This window comes from Mastigoproctus giganteus, chromosome 5 (assembly GCF_048544385.1).
Source record: "Mastigoproctus giganteus isolate SK-2022 chromosome 5, ASM4854438v1, whole genome shotgun sequence".
In the NCBI taxonomy this organism is placed as follows: domain Eukaryota; kingdom Metazoa; phylum Arthropoda; class Arachnida; order Uropygi; family Thelyphonidae; genus Mastigoproctus; species Mastigoproctus giganteus.
The window spans coordinates 114,204,745-114,225,576 of NC_143579.1; the positions used below are offsets into that span (position 1 = coordinate 114,204,745).

The window sequence follows — 20,832 nt, forward strand, 5'->3', positions numbered from 1 at the left end:
GGGTGTTTTACCATGAAAAGTTTTGATTATACAAATTGCAGCATCTGGAGAGCAGGTGCCTTCAAAGTGATCTGATTGAGGGCTTTGAATGGATTGAACAAGCTCACTGTTGATGGGATTCTTTTTCTTGATCTGACTACACACGAGGGGGGCATAAATTCAATTTGAGTAAGGATGTTTCCCGAACAGATGTGCAGAAGTTTTCCATTAGCTAGCAGGTGGTTGATTGCTGGAATAAACTTACATCTGAAGTTGTGAAAGTGGATAGCTTGAATAAATTCAAGGAATAACTAGACAAACTGTTGGAGAGGATGGATAGGTGAAATGAGAAGTTTTTTTATTTTTTTTTTGCTGATGCTATTATAAGCTTGCTTTCTAGCATCATTTGCCACCACTAATACTAATATATAGTTTTTCACTGCAACACCACGAGATGTATGAGGTTCTATTGCACTATGAATCTGAACATATCGCCAAGTGTATTTATTATAGATGATATAGGAACAGATTTTAATAGTCAAAAAGAAAGGATACTTGTTTGGGTTATACTGTTTTACTAATTTTAGTAACCCAGTATAAGGTTCTGCATTGACAACCATGATACCATTTATGTATTATTTCTATTAATTGCATAGTCTGACTTCCTCACAACGATTTGTTTTCCGAGCATAAATCTGTACTATTTTTACATTAAATTTACTAACCCAAAAATTTTTATATAAAAAAAAAAAGAAATAAAATAATTATCCCAAACAAAATTCCAGAATTAAAACAAATTAAGAATTTAACCAATATATTCATATTTCACAATTTCTAGTAAAATCAGTAATACTTACAAATACCTGGTGACTTAATATGGTAGACTTATGCTGTATTGTGTTGTGCAAGCCTTCCATTCTTATTCCTAGATACTGCTGAAGAGTTTGAGCTCTTTTGCAGATGACCAATGCATCTTTCTAATAAAAACAGAAATTTGATAGTAATAAAAAATATATACTTTCAAGCTTATATTTGGCATCTTGTGGAAATTTTACATTATGTAGGTATCTCCATTTACTCCAAACTTTCATTATTATTTAGCATTTTGAAGGAAATTGAAATGTCTGTAAAATATACAAATTAATTCATTCATTTCTAAATTTTACCCAAGAGTGAAAGGAGTAAAAGAATAAACATGAATAAAATATATTTAATTAAGTTAATAAATAAGTTAATCCACATAAATCAGGCACCCAACCCTTCCAGCTGAGCAAACTAATCCAACTACTTATGCTTTGTCCATTTACTTTCCAAAATCTGTAATTGTTAGGTCCTTTCAGATTACCAGTTCTTCTTATATATATATATTTTTTTTTTGGAAGATAGTTATGCAGTCAGACATGAAGTTCTTTGAGTTTTGTTAATGATATATAGATGAATTTTGCCAGTAGGATTAAGGAGGTGATTATTTGTTTGGTTTTTAGGAGCATTAGCAACTAAGGTCATATTGCTCCGGGGATATGCGGTGGTCATTCCCTGACCTTTCCGCATCCTCTGTATTTGGTGGTGACGGACTCAAACCCTGGTCTAATCTAGAAGCGTGTGCTACGCACTGCTGCTCCTGCCCACCTGGCTACGGAGGCGCCTCTCTCTCTGTTGGAATAAGTGTAGAGAAGAGCAAAGATATTAGTGAGGTGGGACATGGGGGGCTCTTATCAAGAAAGGCCTCTATTTTACAAACTGTAGCATCTGGAGACTGGGCTCCTCCAAGGAGATGTAATTGAGGTGTTTAAGGCTTTGAATGGATTGAATAAGGTTACTGAATTTAATTAACATTACTGAAGTTATTGAATAATGGATTCAATAACTTCTGAGTAAGATAATGGATTCTGATGTCATCCATCCTCTTGTTCAGACTGCATACATGGAAGGGTATAAATTCAAAAAGAGGAGAGATGGTTGTAGCATAGATGTGGAAGTTTGCTTTCAGCCAGCAAATACTTGATTGTTGGAGCAGGCTTCCATCTGTTGTGGAAGTAGGTAGTTTGAATAAATTCAAGGAAGAACTAGAACTATTATAGAATAGCAAATGATATGAGAATTTTTTTTTGGTGATGCTGTGTATGCTTGTTTTCTTGCATCATTTACTATTACTAATATCTGATAATTTATAATTATTCCATGCATTTTTAGCATTAGCATTAGTAGAGGCATATGATGCAAGAAAGCAAGCTTATTCAGCATCAGCCAAAGAAAAAAAAAAAAAAAAACCACACTCCCACTTCACCCCTCTGTTCGTTCGAAATACCTGTCCAGTTGAGCTTTAAATTTGTTTAGGCTATCAACTTCTACAACAAGTGATGGAAGTCGGTTCCACCAACCAACCACCCGCTGGCCAAAGGCAAATTTCCGCACATCTATCCGACATCCGTCCTTCCTCAATTTGAATTTATGCCCTCTGAGGTGATTATTCTGAGCAAGATGAAGAATCCCATTGGCATTGAGCATGCTCAAACCATTCAAAGCCTTATGACCATTCAAAACCTTTCAAACCATTCAAAACCTTTTTCTTCTCTGTCGCTACCTACTCTCATCATTCATTTCACTTTCATTTAGGTCTTAATCTGGAACAATAATTCAGAGTATAAAAAGCTTAGTAGCTTCTATGATTACTTTCCTGAGTGCTTCCCATTTAGAATTTGAAGTTGGAAACATCATTATTTGGTCCCAGTGAAGGAAATTTAAAAATTGTCCAAAATTACCATAGTTGCCTTGATGAAAGAAAAATCCTTCCTTTTACCCTTGACTCTATTTATGTCTCTAAGTAGTTGCCACATCAATATATTATGATCTTTGCCAGCTAGTTGTTCTTTTACCTAGATATTCTTAATGCATGAAGAGTTACTGTTGATAGCCAGATCAACAGATTTGATTTCTCTTGTTGCCTCTCTAACACAGTGATGTAGAAAACACCAGAATGTTAGGCAACAAGAAATTCGGAAAACTTCTGCTATTGTGTGAATGAGAACTCAAAAATCCTAGTCAATATCGGAAATTTTAAAATCCACTCAATTTGTCTGTATAGATTTTTGTTATACTCATCACAGTTTTTTGACCAATGATACACTTTTGCTACTCTCAGTTTTGTCTTCCCAGTACTTATGTCACACCAAACCAACTGAACATTGCACTGTCCATCTATGTCAACTAGATGACTGCCTTAGCATTATGTGCTTCTTAATAAGAGCATATCTCCTCTCCCCCTCCTCTCCTACTTGACAGTTATGTCTGTTAAACACAGGATGTGTTCCCCTAATGTGCACCAAGTTAAAGGTGACTACAGTAGACAGAGCACCTCCATTGGGCAGGGATAGTAACCAGTGATGTGAATACTCCTCACTGCCCTAAGAAGCTGATTCATTCAATACAAACATTATAACTGAACATCACACTACGCAAACATACACACCACTAAACTGATCAGCTTTTCTGGATACAGTATCTATATTCCATATTCCATTGTATTCAACATCCATAATTTGAAATGAGTTATTTTTTTCATGTAACTTAACAAATTTTAATAAACACTTATTAACATGGGATTCTTCACTGTGGAAATCTTTGTCGTTTCTCAACAGCAGCACCGGTGTTATTGTTGCAAAACTTGTACACAAAATGTCCATGTATTTGTTGGAAAACTTATGTGTCAGTTTCACAGTTACTTCTGTTATGACACAGAACGACCTGACTGCACTGTTTGCTGGTATATGTGCTACTCATGTTTCGCTTTGCATAAATGTCCACGCCTGCTGCATGCATTTGCATACACACACACACACACATCACATTTCAAACACTCATGACTGTGTAACAGTTGATAATGGGACCATTGTTGATAAAACATTTTTCATTCAGAATGACTTTAGGAATCACCTTGTGAAGTTATGACAAAGTTGCAAGACACCCACAGTATTAACTATACAAGGTGCAATATCAGTTCTGACTATTATTTATAGTCAAAATGTGTTGTTATTGTTGTTATTTTGTTTTTTAGGAGCATTAGCAACTAAGGCCATATTGCTCTGGGGATATGTGGTGGTCACTCCCTGACCTTTCCGCATCCTCTGTATTTGGTAGTCACAGGCTCGAACCCCAGTCTAATCAAGAAGCAGGTGCTACGCCTGCTGCTGCTCCTGCCCACCTGGCTACGGAGGCGCCTTGTCAGTCAAAATGTGACTTCCTCATCCAAGTAAGAAAAAATTTAACCTCCTTTAACAGAAAAGTAGAATTAATAATTACTACAAATTTTAAAGTCAAATATATCAAAATCCAATAAATTTTAGGCAATAAAGGAGTCTAGTCAGTATATTTAAAATTGTGCTATATAGTCTAAAAAATCATGCATGGCATCTAGTTGCTGATCACATTTTTTGTGCCTCCTTTGTGGTTTTGGCCATAAATAACCTTTTAAAGTACAAGGGTTCATTCTGGAGTCTAATTAATATTTCCAGTGGGTTAATACACTAACCTGCAGTCTTTTTTAGTATAACAGGATTATAATTTCCAGCCCACAAGCCTAATTTATCAAGATTTCTTGAAGTGGGATATCCTGGTCAATGTCTTTAAATTTTCCTGCCCATCTCTATATTATTACTAGACATAAGACTATAAATTCCTACATTATCATTAATGAATATTAAAAGCAGTACATGGACCAACACCAAAATCTGTGGCACCCCACTCAATTAGTCCCTGATGAACAATGGCTCTTTATAACTACCGTGTTAGCCCAAGAGTTTTTGCCTTCCCCGTGACTCCATCCAACCCAATCTAATACGCGATATTAGATTGAGATCTCGCTATTGAGAATCCAGTGTAAGATGGAGGAAAAGAGAAAAGATTGCGATAGTAGCTAGGCAAAGTCTGGATCCCAGGGAATGCAAAACCTCTCACTCTAACTAGGGTATACGAATTTCTCTCTATATCTGATAAGAAGTAAGGCAAAGTCTCCCTAGTCCCTACCAGATCTAAAAATGAATTAATTAATGTGCAAAGAAAACCATGCAGGAGCCTGGCTTCTCATGCCAACCGTGCTTAAAAGTTTTATGGTTGGGGAAACAGAGTAGATGGCGTGGGAGGCTGGCTGTAAGGGAAGACAGCCTGGGAAAGTCTCCGACACCATGGTGCCAAATACTCACAAATGAGGGGGACCCCTTTTGGGGCTGTTAGTCACCCTAGCACTGTCTTGCACAAGAAACATGTGACTTCCAGTGGCCAATGAGAGAGTTTTGCCCGAGAAGACAAATTGCTTTCTACAGAATATAAAAAAGGCCAAAAAAAGACACCAAAGGGTTGTCACCGTTATTGTTTCTGGAGGCTCTGTCGGATTTGTCATAGCGTGGTTGATTCCTGCAGTTGTCGATGCTGTTACTGCTGTTGGAGTGATCATCGGCATCTTGTCGTAGCCTCTTCAGACGTTGTCTTCATTGTCCGAACTGAATGATGCAGCCGAAGTGGAAGAACAATGTAGAGAAAGAGTTTTAGAGTCTGGGACAATGCTCTAGTGTCTGACTGGAAGAAGGGAAGCCAAACCATCAGCTTTTGTCAATAACAACTTAACCTAATAAGTACACAGTTTCTTATGTGTGAATGGAAATGTCTGAAACAGCAAAATTACGTTAAATTAAATGCTTTCTTCCTAAGTACTAAAATCTGTGTCAATTCTTCCTAAATACTAAAATCTGTGTCAATCTTCCCTAAGTTCTAAAATCTGTGTCAATTCAATAATGTGTGGATTAACTATGATTATTGAAAGCACCTGAAAGGTTTTTTCGAGTAAATTAAATGTCAAAAGAGAGTATACGATAATCAATTATGGACAGATACTAGTCCTTTAAATTTAATGAGAATATTTGATAAAAGATGACAGGACATCCACTGGGGGATCACAAAATGTTTCCCGTTTACTTTAAAGGTGTTTTACGTACATCACAGTTTATCCAACTTATCGTTATTTAGTGAGTGACAAAGTCAAGGAATGTATATGTCTAGAAAGTAGAACGTAGAATACTTTGAAGATACTTAACTATATGATTTTATAATTTTAATTAAATTCTTGTAGTCATTTTAAGGCTGAACTTGGAAGCAATGCATACTTTAATCATTGTATTGTTGTTGTTATTTGGTTTTTAGGAGCATTAGCAACTAAGGCCATATTGCTCCAGGACGGGCGGTGGTCATTCCCTGACCTTTCCGCATCTTCCGTATTTGGTGGTCACGGGTTCGAACCCCGGTCTAATCAAAAAGCATGTGCTACGCACTGCTGCTCCTGCCCACCTGGCTACGGAGGCACCAATCATTGTGTTAATTCAGGATGCAAGTATTTTGTGTACTTTCTTTACCTAATAAATGTTATGTGTTAATTTTTGTCTTATCCTCTCTGTCAATATCCTAAAACATGCCCAGAAGAAACAAGAGAGAGATGAAAGGGTTATGCAGGATGAAATGACACCAAGTGATCATTTCATTTGAAAACACAATTCAAAAACTGCAGCGATCAAAGGTTGATAAAGACCCTTGGTTGCCGAGGGCTTGGATTTTGTCCTAACAGAGTGAACACAGAGTGGACACCTTGAGCAGTAGAGACATCACAGGTGCAACCTCAAAGAGGGGGTGGACAACTGTCTCCTACCACTTAACCATCCTTCTGTGCTTGTTAACAGGAAAGATCTTATTTTACAAGGATGATATACATATGGATAGAAGGGATGCAAGAATATTTGCTAATGCTATTGAAGCAGTATTAAATAGGTTAGAAAACTGCTAATATGGGCAAAGCATAGATTAGCAGATTAACAGCAACCACAATATCTTGCCTATACATCAATCCAATTACTTCAAATAGTACAATTTTATGCTCTAAGCTTGAAAAGTTGGTCAATCAAGTATAATTTAAAAGGATATATGAGTATGTGAAAAAAAAAGATATATATATATATATATACACACACACTGGTGTTCAAAGAAAGTACATCACCTAGGAATTTTACCCCTTTTTCACGATGGTATGTTACGTTAATGACTAGCATCGCAAACAGAAATATAAACAAAAGATATTTTTTAATAGTTAAGGCAAAGCTAAGTAATATTTGACAGATGCTCTCAAAATATTCCAAAATGAGCATTTGCAACCTTTATACAACAGTTTTGGTAAACATGACAATTATGGCCGAAATGTTATCAGAGGCACTCAATTTGCTTCAGTTTATCATTTTAAATGGAAAACAAAATGAAAAGTTCACCAGGTGCAAACTAATATTTAGTTGAACCGCCTCTGGCCCTGATGACTGCAGCACACCGTCGAAGCATTAACAAGATCAATTTTTTAAGATAATCAACTGATAGCTCATGGTTCCAAACACACATTATGGCTTCCTGAAGTTTACGAAGGGTCTTTGGTTTCTTTCTGGCAACTGCAGATTCCACATGATGCCAACTCTATAGGATTCAGGTCCGGGTTGTTTCCTGTTTCTTCCAACCATGTTTTCACCTGTAACAAATGTAAACACATTACTGTTGAACTTCTAATGCAGAAATGAAGCTAAAGTAACTACAGAAGTGCCTACTTACACTTTTTGCCCGATGACAAGGAGCAGAGTCGTCCTGAAAGATGCAGTTACTTGGCAGGTTGAAATGGTCTCTAATGGTTGGCAGCAATTTGCCTTCCATTGGCAAATTGCTGCCAACCATTCCAGGTATCCATTGGCATTCATGGAACCTTTTATAAACTGCAGGTGACCTACTCCGCGATACAAAATGCACCCCCATATCATCATATCATTTGGCTAGTAGGGAATTTCATTGTAGACACCATACAGTCATGATGATATTCTTCACTACATGTACGGCAAATTATTTGTCCCCCATGCAGGTTGAATTTCTTCTCATTGAAGAAAATAACTGACTTCCACTGCTTGGGGGTACATTTGACATGCTCCTTACATCAAATTAATTGGGCCATTTTCATTTTTTGTGTGAGGAGGGGCTTCTTCTTAGGATGATGAGCTACAAGTCCATTTTTGAAGAGGCATCTTCTGACTGTTACTGCACTTGCTAACACTGCTATATGTCTTTTCCATTCTTTTTTCAGCTCAGACGAAGAAGCTTTATGGTTTTAAAGGCATAAGCGCTTAAAAATGTGGTGCTGTTTTGGTGTAGAGACTCGTTTGCATTCGGTTCCTTTTTTCCTATCCAAAGAGAACCAGCAGAACCAGTATTCTTGAGTTTGGAAAGAAATCTACTCACTGTCGACTGATTACAAGACACTCTATAAGCAACGTGATGGGAAGAACATCCTTCCTAATGTAAAGCAACAAAAGCACTCTTCCTTCATGGTATCAACTGCACGTAACTCACCAACCTGACACAAGCAAGGAATGACTGCAACTCTTGCAGAACGTGCTTATATAGCTGAAAGTAACAGCTGATGCAATATTACATCATCACCTACAAGTGTCAATCTTATCTGATGCAATCTGTAAGAAATATTGCAATATACTTATGTTATTCGGATGATAATTACAATTTTAAGGGATGATGCACTTTCGTTGAACACCAGTGTATATAGCAATATTGAATCAAGAATAAGGATGGAGAAAGGCCAAGCCAAATCATTTATGAATACAAAAAGAAACAGTACTTAACCACAACAACAACAAAAGTTGGGGGGGGGGATAAATTAAGAATAAGGGTGTTGCAGAAGAAAATGCTTGTAAATTAATTTTTCACTGCATAAGAGTTATTGTTATGCAAATCAATTGTATCAGCTTGCTGATAATTTGTCAATTGTGTCAATGTATTGATATGTTTAATGTTTGAAATGTAGAGATTCCACAACTATTATAAGCTTTGTTTCCTTCAAAGAGAAGGGACTCAATGATTTGTCTGTTATTAACTAAATTTTAAAGAAACACTTAAACCACCAAATAGATATAACAAAATAACTATTTTTTATTGTGGTTTAAGTGTTTTTTTTTTAAATTTAATTTAAAACAATATAACTGTCTTCATTCTCCATAATAAATTGTTACTGTTTTGATTTGTTTTTGTTTCCCATTATGGTTATGTCGTGGTAGGTTTTTTGTTTAGTAAATAGCAATATTTCACACAATTTGGATAGTGCTATATCATATAGTAGTGGTGACCCCTGAATGGCACCTATTTGGGGGCAACACTCAATTTTTACTAATTGGCTCTAATTTCTAAATTAACTTAGGAACATAATCCTCTATTTTATTCTTAATTTATTTCCTCTATCTTCTTTTGTTGCTGTAGTTAAGTACTGTTTTTGTATTCATAGATAAGCAGAGAAGGCTTAGCCTTCTCTGCTTATCTATTCTTAATTTAATTCAAAATAATTTTATTCTAGCAATACACAGTTAGAAATGCATTGAAGATACCAATGTTTGCTTTACTATATATTTTCTTTATTTTTCTTAATTTTTAATAAATTTAAACTAAATTTCTGAACACACACACACACACAGATAAGTAAGAGAAAAGAAATAATTATTTTATAAAAATAAGGTTTATCTATATAGTGGTGTATAAAAACAATTACTTACTATGAGTTTCCCTAAGAAAAACGAATACTGGTAAGTGTTAGCAAGTAATTCTTTCAAGAATAAAAATTCATGATTTCCTTTATTATCAGAATTTTTTTCACTTGATGGGCCATCTGTTGTTTTTAAAACATGATAATCCAGAATAGCTGAAGTAGCAAGAAAAAGAAATGCAATTTATTTTGTATATATACCATATACATATATACATTGGCTGAAAAACTATAAACCTTCATTCGAGATCTAGTAGAGTCATCACAAAATTACAGCCCATACATGTTGTGGTATGCATTCCCACTAGTTGTTTGAAGGAATATAATTCTAGATTTGACCATTCTTCCATCAGGAAATTTGTCACCTGCTGTACTGTGGTCAGCAAAAAACTGCGAAGCGGAATTGCTCTTTTCAACATATCTTAGATATTCTCAAATGGGTTTGGTTCAGTTCTGCAGCCAAGGTAGATGTTGGAAATCTTGGAAGTGTTCCTTGAACCATTGAAATAAAATTTTTGTATGGTGGTTGTCTTGAAAGAAGCCATCATAATCTGGTTAAAAATGAAGCATTGCACGATGAAGTTGGTTGATATGACAGAAAGATATTCATTGGAGGTAACACGACCTTCTAATAGTATCCGTACCATGATACCAACTCCAGTTGCTTGGGTGATCGACACAAGAGTCTGGATGTACAGCAACACGAGGTTCATACCACACTTTCGCTGTGCAAAAAAGTGTAAATCAAGGCTTGTCAGACGTCACCTTCCTGTTCCACAGTCCAGTCTTGGTGTTGTTGGCATCACTCCAGTTGAATCTTTTGATTTTATACAGAAAGAAGGGGCTTTTGTATAGGCACACAACTACTAATTCTCAGCTCTTACCACATAATTTAGCTGGAAATGGACCTTTCTTTGCCTATCTATTCTGATAAATTCATTTTAAATGCCAACTTTATGTTTGTTTGTTATTTGATTTTTAGGAGCATTAGCAACTAAGGCCATATTGCTCCGGGAATATGCGGTGGTCATTCCCTGACCTTTCCGCATCATCCGTATTTGGTGGTGACGGGCTCGAACCCTGGTCTAATCAAGAAGTGTGTGCTACACACTGCTGCTCATTCCCACCTGGCTATGGAGGTGCCACCAACTTTATGCTGCATTTATTACTTTTACAGCTGCATTCTCCTTTAATCTTCCATTGTATACTTTTGAGATAGTTTCAGTAACAATGATTTCTGCTGTTATTTCAGTTGTGGATCATTCTAAACATGCTCTAACATTAATACCTTTCCGAAAATTGGAAAGATCACCTTTCTTCTTCTTCTTCATGATCAGATCATGTAAGAAGCCCTAAGAATGAATACAGTATTTATCTGATACAAAGAACTTGTCATCATAAGATGCAACAACTTACATTTGCATACCATACATTTAATTATTTGTTAATGCCATATGTAAAAGGTTTAAAATTTTTTTGCCAGTGAGTGTACAATAACATTTATTACAATATCTTTATTATAATTTTTATTTACAATAACAGTTTTTTCATATAAAAGATTATTTAAAAATAAGGTTTATCTATATGATTGGTGGTGGTGTTTAAAAACTATTACTTGCCAAGAAAAATGCATAATGTTAAGTGTTAGCAAGTGATTTTTTCAAAAATAAAGAGTCATCATTTCCTTTATTATCACAATTTTTTTCTGTCGATGAGTTATTTTTTTACTTCAAAACATGACAATACAGAATAATTGAAGCAGCAAGAAAAAGAAATTCACAATTTTTTTGTATGTATATGTATATACGAGGTTTGATCAAAATGTTCAGGGACTGATGTTGTATCACGGAATTGCAGTACCATGGAAGAAGTTTATCAAACTCCACCATGGAGCTAAATGATTTTGTAATAACTGAGAGGAAAGTAGATGAAAACTGCTGAAGTTAAATTTAAGAAAAGCACCTGGGGTGGACGGGATCTATCCAATTATATCAAGGGAGGCAGCAAAGGAGGTAATCAAACCCTTGCCATAGTTATGAGAAGATCCTTGGATTCAGGGGCTGTCCCCGTGGAAAAGATGTGTGAATGTATCCCCAATTCATAAAGGTGGGGTCAAAATGTAACATATGTAATTAAAAACCTTTTAGCTTGACATCTGTTCCAGGGAAAATTATGGAGTCACTGGTTAAAGAAGTAATGCAGGACCATCTCATGAATGCAATTATACTGCAGTCACATCATGGATTTGTTAAAGGGCAATCTCTAACCAATCTGATAGGTTATTATGATGAAGTGACCAAGGAACTGAATGCAAAAAATAATTTTGGTATCATATATTGGATTTCAAGAAAGTTTTTGATACTGTTGCACGTAACAGACTACTGTGCAAATTGGAACAGTGTGGCATTAAGGGACAGTTATTACTGCTATGGATAAAGCAATAGTTGTGTGGGAGAAGACAGAGAGTTGTTATCAAAGGATACTGCTCTTTGTGAACTAATGTCATCAGTGGAGTTCCTCGGGGTTTGATGCTGGGCCTATTGTTGCTTTCTGTATTTATTAATGATAATGATGAAGGGTATATCAGGCTTAATGTTTCAGTTTGCAGATGATGAAGGTTGGCAGGGTGGTTAATGACAGTAATTACAATATGCTACTGCAACAAGATTTAGAAAAAGTAGGCAGTTTGGTGAGAAATGGCAACTGAGGTTGAACATTGAGAAATGCAAAGTAGTGCACATTAGCATTAGCAGTGGCATATGATGTAAGAAAGCAAGCTTATACACCATCAGCCAAAAAAAATAAAAAATATAAATAAATAACAGTCCCCATTCCCCTATCCATTTGCTCCTAAAGTTTGTCCAGTTCTTCCTTGAATTTATTTAAGCTATCAACTTCCAAAATGACAAATGGAAGTTTGTTCCAGCAATCAACCACTTGCTGGCTAAAGGAAAATTCTTGCTTGCGAAGTTCCTGTATATCACTGACAAAACCTCACGAGATGCTCTTGCAGCCTGTGTGCACTGCTCTGAAAATTTCATATCTGACTGCACAAATATCCTCAGGTCTTTTTCATTCTCCACTTCACTGAGTGTTGTACTGTACAGTTGGTACTTTACTCTGGGATTACTGTTACCTATATGCAGAACTTTTATTTGTCATTTGTTGTGATGACAAATAAAATCAATTTAACTATTTAAATATAATAAATTTAACTATGTATTGCTAACCTACGTGATTTGAACTTTCGTGCGGCCCATTTGAGATACTATAGCTATGAAAAATCACCGATATTAAAAGCTCTACGAATATTAATGTTGTTCATTATGGACTACGTGATAAAGATAGGCTATTAAAACACATAAGCAGTGCTATAAATTATAGTTTATAATTCTTTTCTGATACTGATTACACTGCAACAAGCTACTTAGAAAACTTCGTAGAAATGTAGAAACTTCTAGTATCTGCTATATCAACACAATAGTGGCTGAATTCGAATGTTCCTATTGAAATAACATAATGCCAGCGTTGACTGGTTTTTTAAGCAATTACAAAGGCCATGTAAAGAAAAAATACACCAATTTAATCAGGAAATCACAAAAAAAAAAAAAAAACCTATTAAATTTAAATCAAAAGTTAGAGAAAAACAATAATTTCGAATCAATAAATAAAATTACACTTAGCAGCTTGGGAAAACGTGCAGGTCCCTAAGCTTCCATTATGGGCAGGCATCAGTAATCTCAGATTAAAATACAAACTGTGTGGTACACTCAGGGTAGTGGAAAATATAAAAGACCTGGGATAATTGTGCAGTCGGATGTGAAGTTCCCTGAGCAGTGTAGACAGGCTGCTCAACAGCACAATGGTTTTTGTTAATGATATACAGGAATTTTGCGAGCAGGGATAGGGAGGTGATTATCCCCTTGTATAAGGCAATGGTCAGGCCACATCTTGAGTACTGCATATAGGTCTGGGGGCCTCTTTAGGTAGATGTAGAGTTGCTAGAATGAGTATAGAGAAGGGCAAAAAGACTGGTGAGGGGAACAAAGGGATACGAAGAAAGGCTTAAGTTCTGTAAATTGTAGCATCTAGAGACTAGGCACTTGTAAGATGATCCGATTAAGGCTTTGAATGGATTGGCACTTGTAAAGAGGAAGAATGCTGATGGCATTCTTCCTCTCATTCATACTATGCACGTAAGGGGACTTAAATTCAAATTGAGGATGAATGGTTGCAGAATAGATGTGTGGAAGTTGGCTTTAGACAAAGTATTGGAGGGGGATGGCAAAGTGAAATGCTAAATGTTTTTATTTTTTAAGACTGATGCTGTATTAGATTGGTTTTTTCCATCATTTACCATTACTAATACTAATTTCCTAAATATTACTTCATCTCCACAAAATTTTTGATCATACCTTGCATGTAAATATATATATATAGCACAGCACTTTTTTTTTATTTTTTAAACACACATTTACTATTATTCCAATGAAAAAAAGTGGGGGGAATGGAGTATATAACTCTTTGATGTGCAATTTCTTTTGATAAACGGGAAGTCAGCATTTGCGAACCGGTTCCTGAGGCAGTAGGATGGACGAGTATTCAAACGTTGAACTGGCTGACATGCACCTCGCGTATGGAGCTGCGGACTGTAATGGGCGCGCCGCTCTGCGCTTGTACCAGGATGTCGCTCCTCATCATACCACCTTGTCGTATGATGAGGAGCGCATGCTCCTCATCATACGATTTTCGCACGTGTGCACAGAAGGTTACGTGAGACTGGTTTTTTCACGAGAGGTACCAAGAATCGAGAGCGAACGACGAGGACACCAGATAACGAGGAGAATGTCCTACGTCTTGCAGAAGGCAATCCGAGTACGAGTACTCGAGCGATAGGCCAACGATTGGGTATTTCCCAATCCACTGTATGGAGGATACTGTCAACAAACCAAATGAGTTCATACTGTCTGCAACGCGTCCAATCATTGGAGCCTGCGGATTATCCACTCCGGAGGACTTTTGCTACTTGGTTTCTTCAACAGAAACAGTTCGCAAATGCTGACTTCCAGTGGGATCGCTGTTCACGCAACCTCCCATTCAACGTCCTCTACCGCATGACGAAGGCATTTCGGACCTTGCAATTCTATGTGATTCCGATTCGTCTTTGAGGCCCCTACACCTCCTGCAAGTTTGTCGCATTGGTAGTGAATCACCCTGTATATACATATATGTATGCTAAGGATTATATACAGGCAGTTCTCAACTTTATGAGTTAATTCATTCCTAGCGCATGCTCGTAAAACGGGAATTTATTTCCAATAGATTAAAAATAGGGGTTACGTTCTCAACAATGAAATTAGTTAGCTAATTAGTTTATGTTTAAACAATGATTAATTTATCCAAAGAAATGAAAACGTAGCCTTCTATTATTATAATCAAACAAATTATAATAATAGAGAAATTATTTATGACTTACAAATGTTAAAGAATGTTTATTATTCATCATCGACTAAATGCACACTCGTTGATCACTCATTATTGGCTCGGCACTCGGTTTGTTGCACAAGGAGTCATCTTCTTCAGAAATGTTTCAAGAGGCGTTTGTTTCCAAGATAATCTTCTCTTTTACTTATAAATTTAATGATTGCATGCATAAGCATTTTTTAAAGGCACACACAAATAGCAACTAACATGATTTGTGTAGAGTACCACATTTATGAAGCTTAAAAAAAAAAAAAGGGATGAAGAGAAGATTCTGAAAATTTATTTATGTTTTTTTATACAATTGAAGATTTCAGTAAAGCGGAAAAATATTTCACTATAATAACGTAAAAAACCACACAATTCTAGTTATCAGTATTATGAGGTTGTTGAGGTTGTCACAGACATTCTCTCAGATATGCCAGACAAGCTGTTCTTGCTACCTGGGAGTCTAAAACGCTGATGGAACTGATATTCGGGTGCCACTCAAGTCAAGTGGACCCAATTTCGGCGAAGTCCGGACGGTCTATGACAGCCAAATCCTCTGCTTGCACCTTCACGATGGTGGGACTGTTAGTAATCCTGGGTATAACCTTCATGCACAAGTACATGGTGGGTGACCACCCAGGTGTGAACCAACGTAAGCAGGGGTCGAGGTGTGGCGCCCACACCACATGGAAGAACGCCGCCCCTCTATGTTACCAGGCAGTACTAGGTGGTAGATGACTCTCATCAACCGGTGAAATACCACCACTTTGCTTATTGGAGGCTTGAAGTGGTGGAACCCATGTTTAGTCTCTAGAGCTAAGTTCCGGCCAACCCTTCCCTATCTCTTCCATCATGCAGTATGATTGATGATTTTTGAGGTTATGATGAATGTCGTGGCGAGATCCAATATTCCTTACATTTCGAGGGTACAGCTCTAAAACGGTGTTCGCAGGCCGGCCGCTAGTTAGTACACCGGACTGAACCTATTGGTAACTCTCTAGAAAGCTTCCAGATCAGCTAGTGTATAATCTTGCTACCTCTACTCTGCCAGATAGTGACTGGAGGGAGTCCGAGTAGTGTGTATGCGGGGAGCATTGTCGAGGCCACGTTATGTCAAGGATCTGGGTATATTCTTACCACATGTACGCCATATCCAAAAATTTCATTACTTCATACAGCATGTCCCACCCACTTTTTCTTACTATTGAATACACCATGAATTGTCAAAATAATAGAGCAAGCTTATCTGCGAAAAGATCTAAATCTCCCAAGGACTTCCTAATTCATTTCACAAATATACGTGGTCTCAATTCTAATCTCAACGATGTCCATTTCCACTTGCAGTCTTCCAAACCCATGTACTTTTTCTGACTGAATCTCAGTTATCAGTTCATTCAACTACTGCTCATCTAAGATGTCCAAATTATTTGCTTTATGATTCCTTTCGCCTCAAAGGTGGTACTTGTGCATATGTCCGTTCTGATATTCCCTGTCAGAGACTTGGCAATTTGGAATCTCCTCTCTTTGATCTACTCTGGCTTAAAATCTCTCTACCTCATTGTGTAAAATTCATCTGTTGTCTCTACCGATCTCCCAACTCCACTAATCACTTGGAGCTCTTTGACTTCCTCTCTTTGCAACTTGACTTTCTCCAGTCCAACTTTCCTAACAGTGAGGTAATTTTCATTGGTGATTTTAACGTTCACAACTCCAGCTGGCTTCCGTTTTCTAGTCACACCGACCCAGCAGGTCTAGATGCTGAGGCTTTTGCAATTACTAATGACCTAGCACAGATTGTTCATTTACCTACAAGAATACCGGACAATCCTAATCATACAGCCAATACGCTTGATCTTTTTCTCACAAACAACCCTTCTAAGTACAAGGTTGAAGTGAGAGGTCCTTTAGGCACTTCAGACCAAAACTTGGTGATTGTCTCTTCTCCAATGGAACCTTTATCTCATGGCTATTCCCAACCTCGTGTTGTTTGGCATTACAAGAATGCAAAATGGGATGACCTGCGAGACTTCTTTTCTTCTTTTCCTTGGTCTGATTACTGTTTTAAAACTCCACTTTAAAATCTCGTCCTTTATCTAAACCTTGGTTTTCCAATAAATGTGCTAAGGCTGTCCAAGAGAAGAACGTTGCATATCATAATTGGCTTGTTTCCAATTCTTCAGTTTCATTTTCTGCCTACACCAAAGCTCGCAACAATTGTAAAGCAGTTATTAATCAGTCCAAACTAGAGTTTGAACAGGCTAAGAGTAGGAAACTTGCTTCTTGCCCTAATGGTAGCCGAGCATTCTGGTCTCTTGCCAAAGCTATTGGCCGCAACTTTTGCTCATCTCTGCTCCCACCTCTGTCCAAACCAGATGGTTCTGTTGTCACTTCAGCCAAGGATAAAGCTGACCTGCTAGCATCCCATTTTTCTTTGAGCTCATGTATTAATGATCTTGGTAAAACACCTCCCACCATTCCTAACACGCTCCATTCGATGCCTCCTGTGGTCTTCCGTCAAAAGGATATCAGAAGGATTTTGATGAACCTTGATGCTAAGAAAGCTCCAGGTCCGGATGGTATTTCTCCACTTGTTCTCAAAACCTGTGCTCCTGAACTTACTCCTATTCTTTGCCGCCTTTTTTCACTTTCTTATTCCAAAGGTGTTTTTCCTTCTGCTTGGAAATTTGCTCATATCCAGCCAGTTCCTAAAAAGGGTGACAAATCCCTCCCATCCAATTATCGTCCCATTGCAATTACTTCTACTCTTTCTAAAGTAATGGAGAAATCAATTAACTGCCAACTCTTAAACTACCTAGAAACCTTCCATCTGATCAATGATCGCCAGTATGGATTCAGTCAGTGTCTCCACTGGTGATATTCTGGCTTATGTTACCCATTTGTGGACTAATTCAATGGAAAGGTTCGGTGAAACACAAGTAGTTGCTCTCAACATCTCAAAGGCTTTTGATCGTGTTTGGCATAAAGGTCTTCTAAACAAGCTTCCATCTTATGGTTTGCCAACTGTTTTTAGTAATTGGTTATCCAGTTTTCTCTCTGATCGCTCACTGAGGGTGATGGTAGATGGCTCTCTGTCTTCTAACTTCTCCACTAATGCCGGTGTCCCCCAAGGTTCAGTTCTTTCCCCCACTCTTTTCCTCTTGTATATCAATGACCTTCTTCCATTGACTGGAAATCCTATCCATAGTTTTGCCGATGATAGCACATTGCATTCAACTTTCCATTTTGAGAAACCATGTCCAGCTCAATCAGCTTCAAGTTCTCGAATATCCGTTACCAATTCCCTAAATGCCGATCTTCAGGTAATTCTCCAGTGGGGCAAAGACAACTTAGTTGATTTCAACCCTTCTAAAACTCAATCTTGTCTTATATCTCGCAAAAAGGATTCTTCTGCTCCTATGCTTATCTTTAGTGACACTCCGATTTCTAGGCAAAATGATATATCTCTTTTGGGGATTACCCTGACTTCTAATCTCTCTTGGCACAATCACATTACAAATATTGCTTCCTCTGCATCTAAAAAACTTGGTTTTCTCTTTCGCTCTCGGCGTTACTTTTCTTCCAAACAGCTGCTCACTCTGTATAAATCGCAAATCCGCCCTGCCATAGAATATTGTTCCCACATCTGGGGTGGTGCCCCCAAAATCTCTCTCTCTCAGGCTTCTTGATTCCATTCAGAAGAGGGCAGTTAGGTTAATTAATGATTCATCTCTAACAGAGTCTCTCCATTCGCTTTCTCATAGACGCACTGTTTCTGCTGCATGCCTCTTCTACAGATACTTCCATGGGCACTGTTCTTCTGAATTGGCTTCTATAATTCCCGCTCTCTCTTTCAAAACAGTCCGAACACGTGCTGCCACCAGCCAACATCCATTTACTGTCCAACTTCAAACCCACAGAACCAACTTTTCATCTTCCTCATTTATTCATTCAACTGCCGTTTTCTGGAACAACCTTCCTTCATACGTAGTTCCTGAAAATTACAATCTGCAGAAGTTCAAGTCCAATATCAACAAATATCTTCTTTCGTCTTCTCAACCTCCAACCCAAGCACGGTACTAAGTACTATAGGTTCTAATACCTCTCGTGTTTGGGGTTCTCATAAAAAAAAAAAAAAATAAATAAGATCGAGTTCACTACCCGTTTATAATTTCTTGCGCCAACATAATTTCTTCTTACGCATAATAACGTAAAAAACCACACAATTCTAGTTATCAGTATTATCACAAATGCAATAAGATCGAGTTCACTACCCATTTATAATTTCTTGCGCTAACAGAAAGCCCAATAAACTGGAAAGTTCAAAAAATTGCTTTTATTGTTTTGTGGTCGTGACCTCTAGAAATGTGCTTTAGAAAAATATTACAAAGGCGTTAAAATTGATTCTTATAATGGAACATATGATAACGATGCAAGTGTAGTGCATTTTAATGATTTGAATTGGTAACTAATGTAATTTACAAACCATGTTCACGACCTTTTATATGGCCTTAAGGTCACGTTCATGACTTTAAAAATGACAATTTAGAGAGATAAATAGCTTAGTTATACAGCGAAAATTTCAACTTCCGAGATCCTGAAACGAATTCCCAAAAAACAATGCGTTATTAGTTTCACATTTCGATATTTTAATAATACAATGGAACTGATTAATATCGTAAAGCAGGATACACTGTACAGGTAATTCTTGACTTTATGAGTTAATTCGTTCCTAGTGCCTGCTCATAAAGCAGGAATTTATTTTCCATAGACATGATGTTAAAAATAGGGGTTATGTTATCAATAATGAAATTCGTTAACTAATTTTTTTGTTGAAAAAAAAGCCGTGAAGTAGGGTTGAATTTGAAAGTGTCTGCAATACTGGCCAGACACGATAGGAGGGAGTATATGATGAGAGACTTGTCGATCAATTCGGCCCTGGAAAGATTGTGCAAGGCTCAAGGGGTAGAATTTTTTTCAGCCTGGAATGTACTTGTTAACAGGAGAGATTGCTTCTACAGGGTTGGGATACACTTAAATAGAAAGGGTGCAAGAATATTTGCTGATGCTATCGAGGCAGTGTTAGGTGGGTCGGAAAACTGCTAGCCTGGGGGGAGACAAAGACTAATGGATTAACAGTAGCCACTGGCAGAGGTGAAAGAGATTCTTGCACTGCTTCTATTGGAATGAGCAGAAGCCTGAAAAACAAGATGCAGGATATTTCAGAGACTGCTGGAAGTCATTGCGGTACAAGTAAACACATGGGTTGTGTTAGGGTAGCTAAGAATAGAAACAGGTGCATGTATACTTGCGTGTACACCAATGCTAGGAGTTTAGTAAATAAATTTGATGAATTTGAGGTACTGCTCAAAACATCAAAGGCAGATATTGTTGGGATATCAGAGACGTGGTGTCACACAGATATAAGGAATGCAGAACTGGAATTTGGGGAGTACAATGTGTATAGAAAGGATAAACAGGACAGGAGGGGAGGAGGGGTTATGCTATTAGTTAAAAAACACATAAAATCCAAGGAAGTGAAGCCAGTCGACATTGATGGACAGGGCAGTGTCGAGTCAGTTTGGTGTGACATAAGCATAGGTAAATCAAAATTGAGAGTAGGAGTGTGCTATAGGCCTAATGACTCTGATGAGTATAATAAGATACTGTACAGGGAAATAGAATGGGCCAGTAAATCAGAGAGTCTTATAATGGGGGATTTTAATCTCCCAGATATTGACTGGAATTTGTGGGTTGGTCACTCACACACTAGC

The 20,832-nt window shown here is 37.3% G+C and overlaps 1 protein-coding gene across 7 annotated transcripts in view; it reads right to left on the reverse strand.

Annotated features, from left to right (window-relative positions):
• LOC150085649 (cilia- and flagella-associated protein 206) overlaps positions 1–20,832 on the reverse strand; it is a 465,016-nt gene that overhangs the window by 196,316 nt on the left and 247,868 nt on the right. For all 7 annotated transcript variants that reach the window (XM_090373411.1, XM_090373412.1, XM_090373415.1 and 4 more), the window contains 2 exons: positions 9,603–9,748; positions 837–956 (listed from right to left, as the gene is read on the reverse strand). In XM_090373411.1, the coding sequence (XP_090229537.1) occupies positions 837–956; positions 9,603–9,748 (266 nt within the window). The remainder of the gene's footprint in view (positions 1–836; positions 957–9,602; positions 9,749–20,832) is intronic.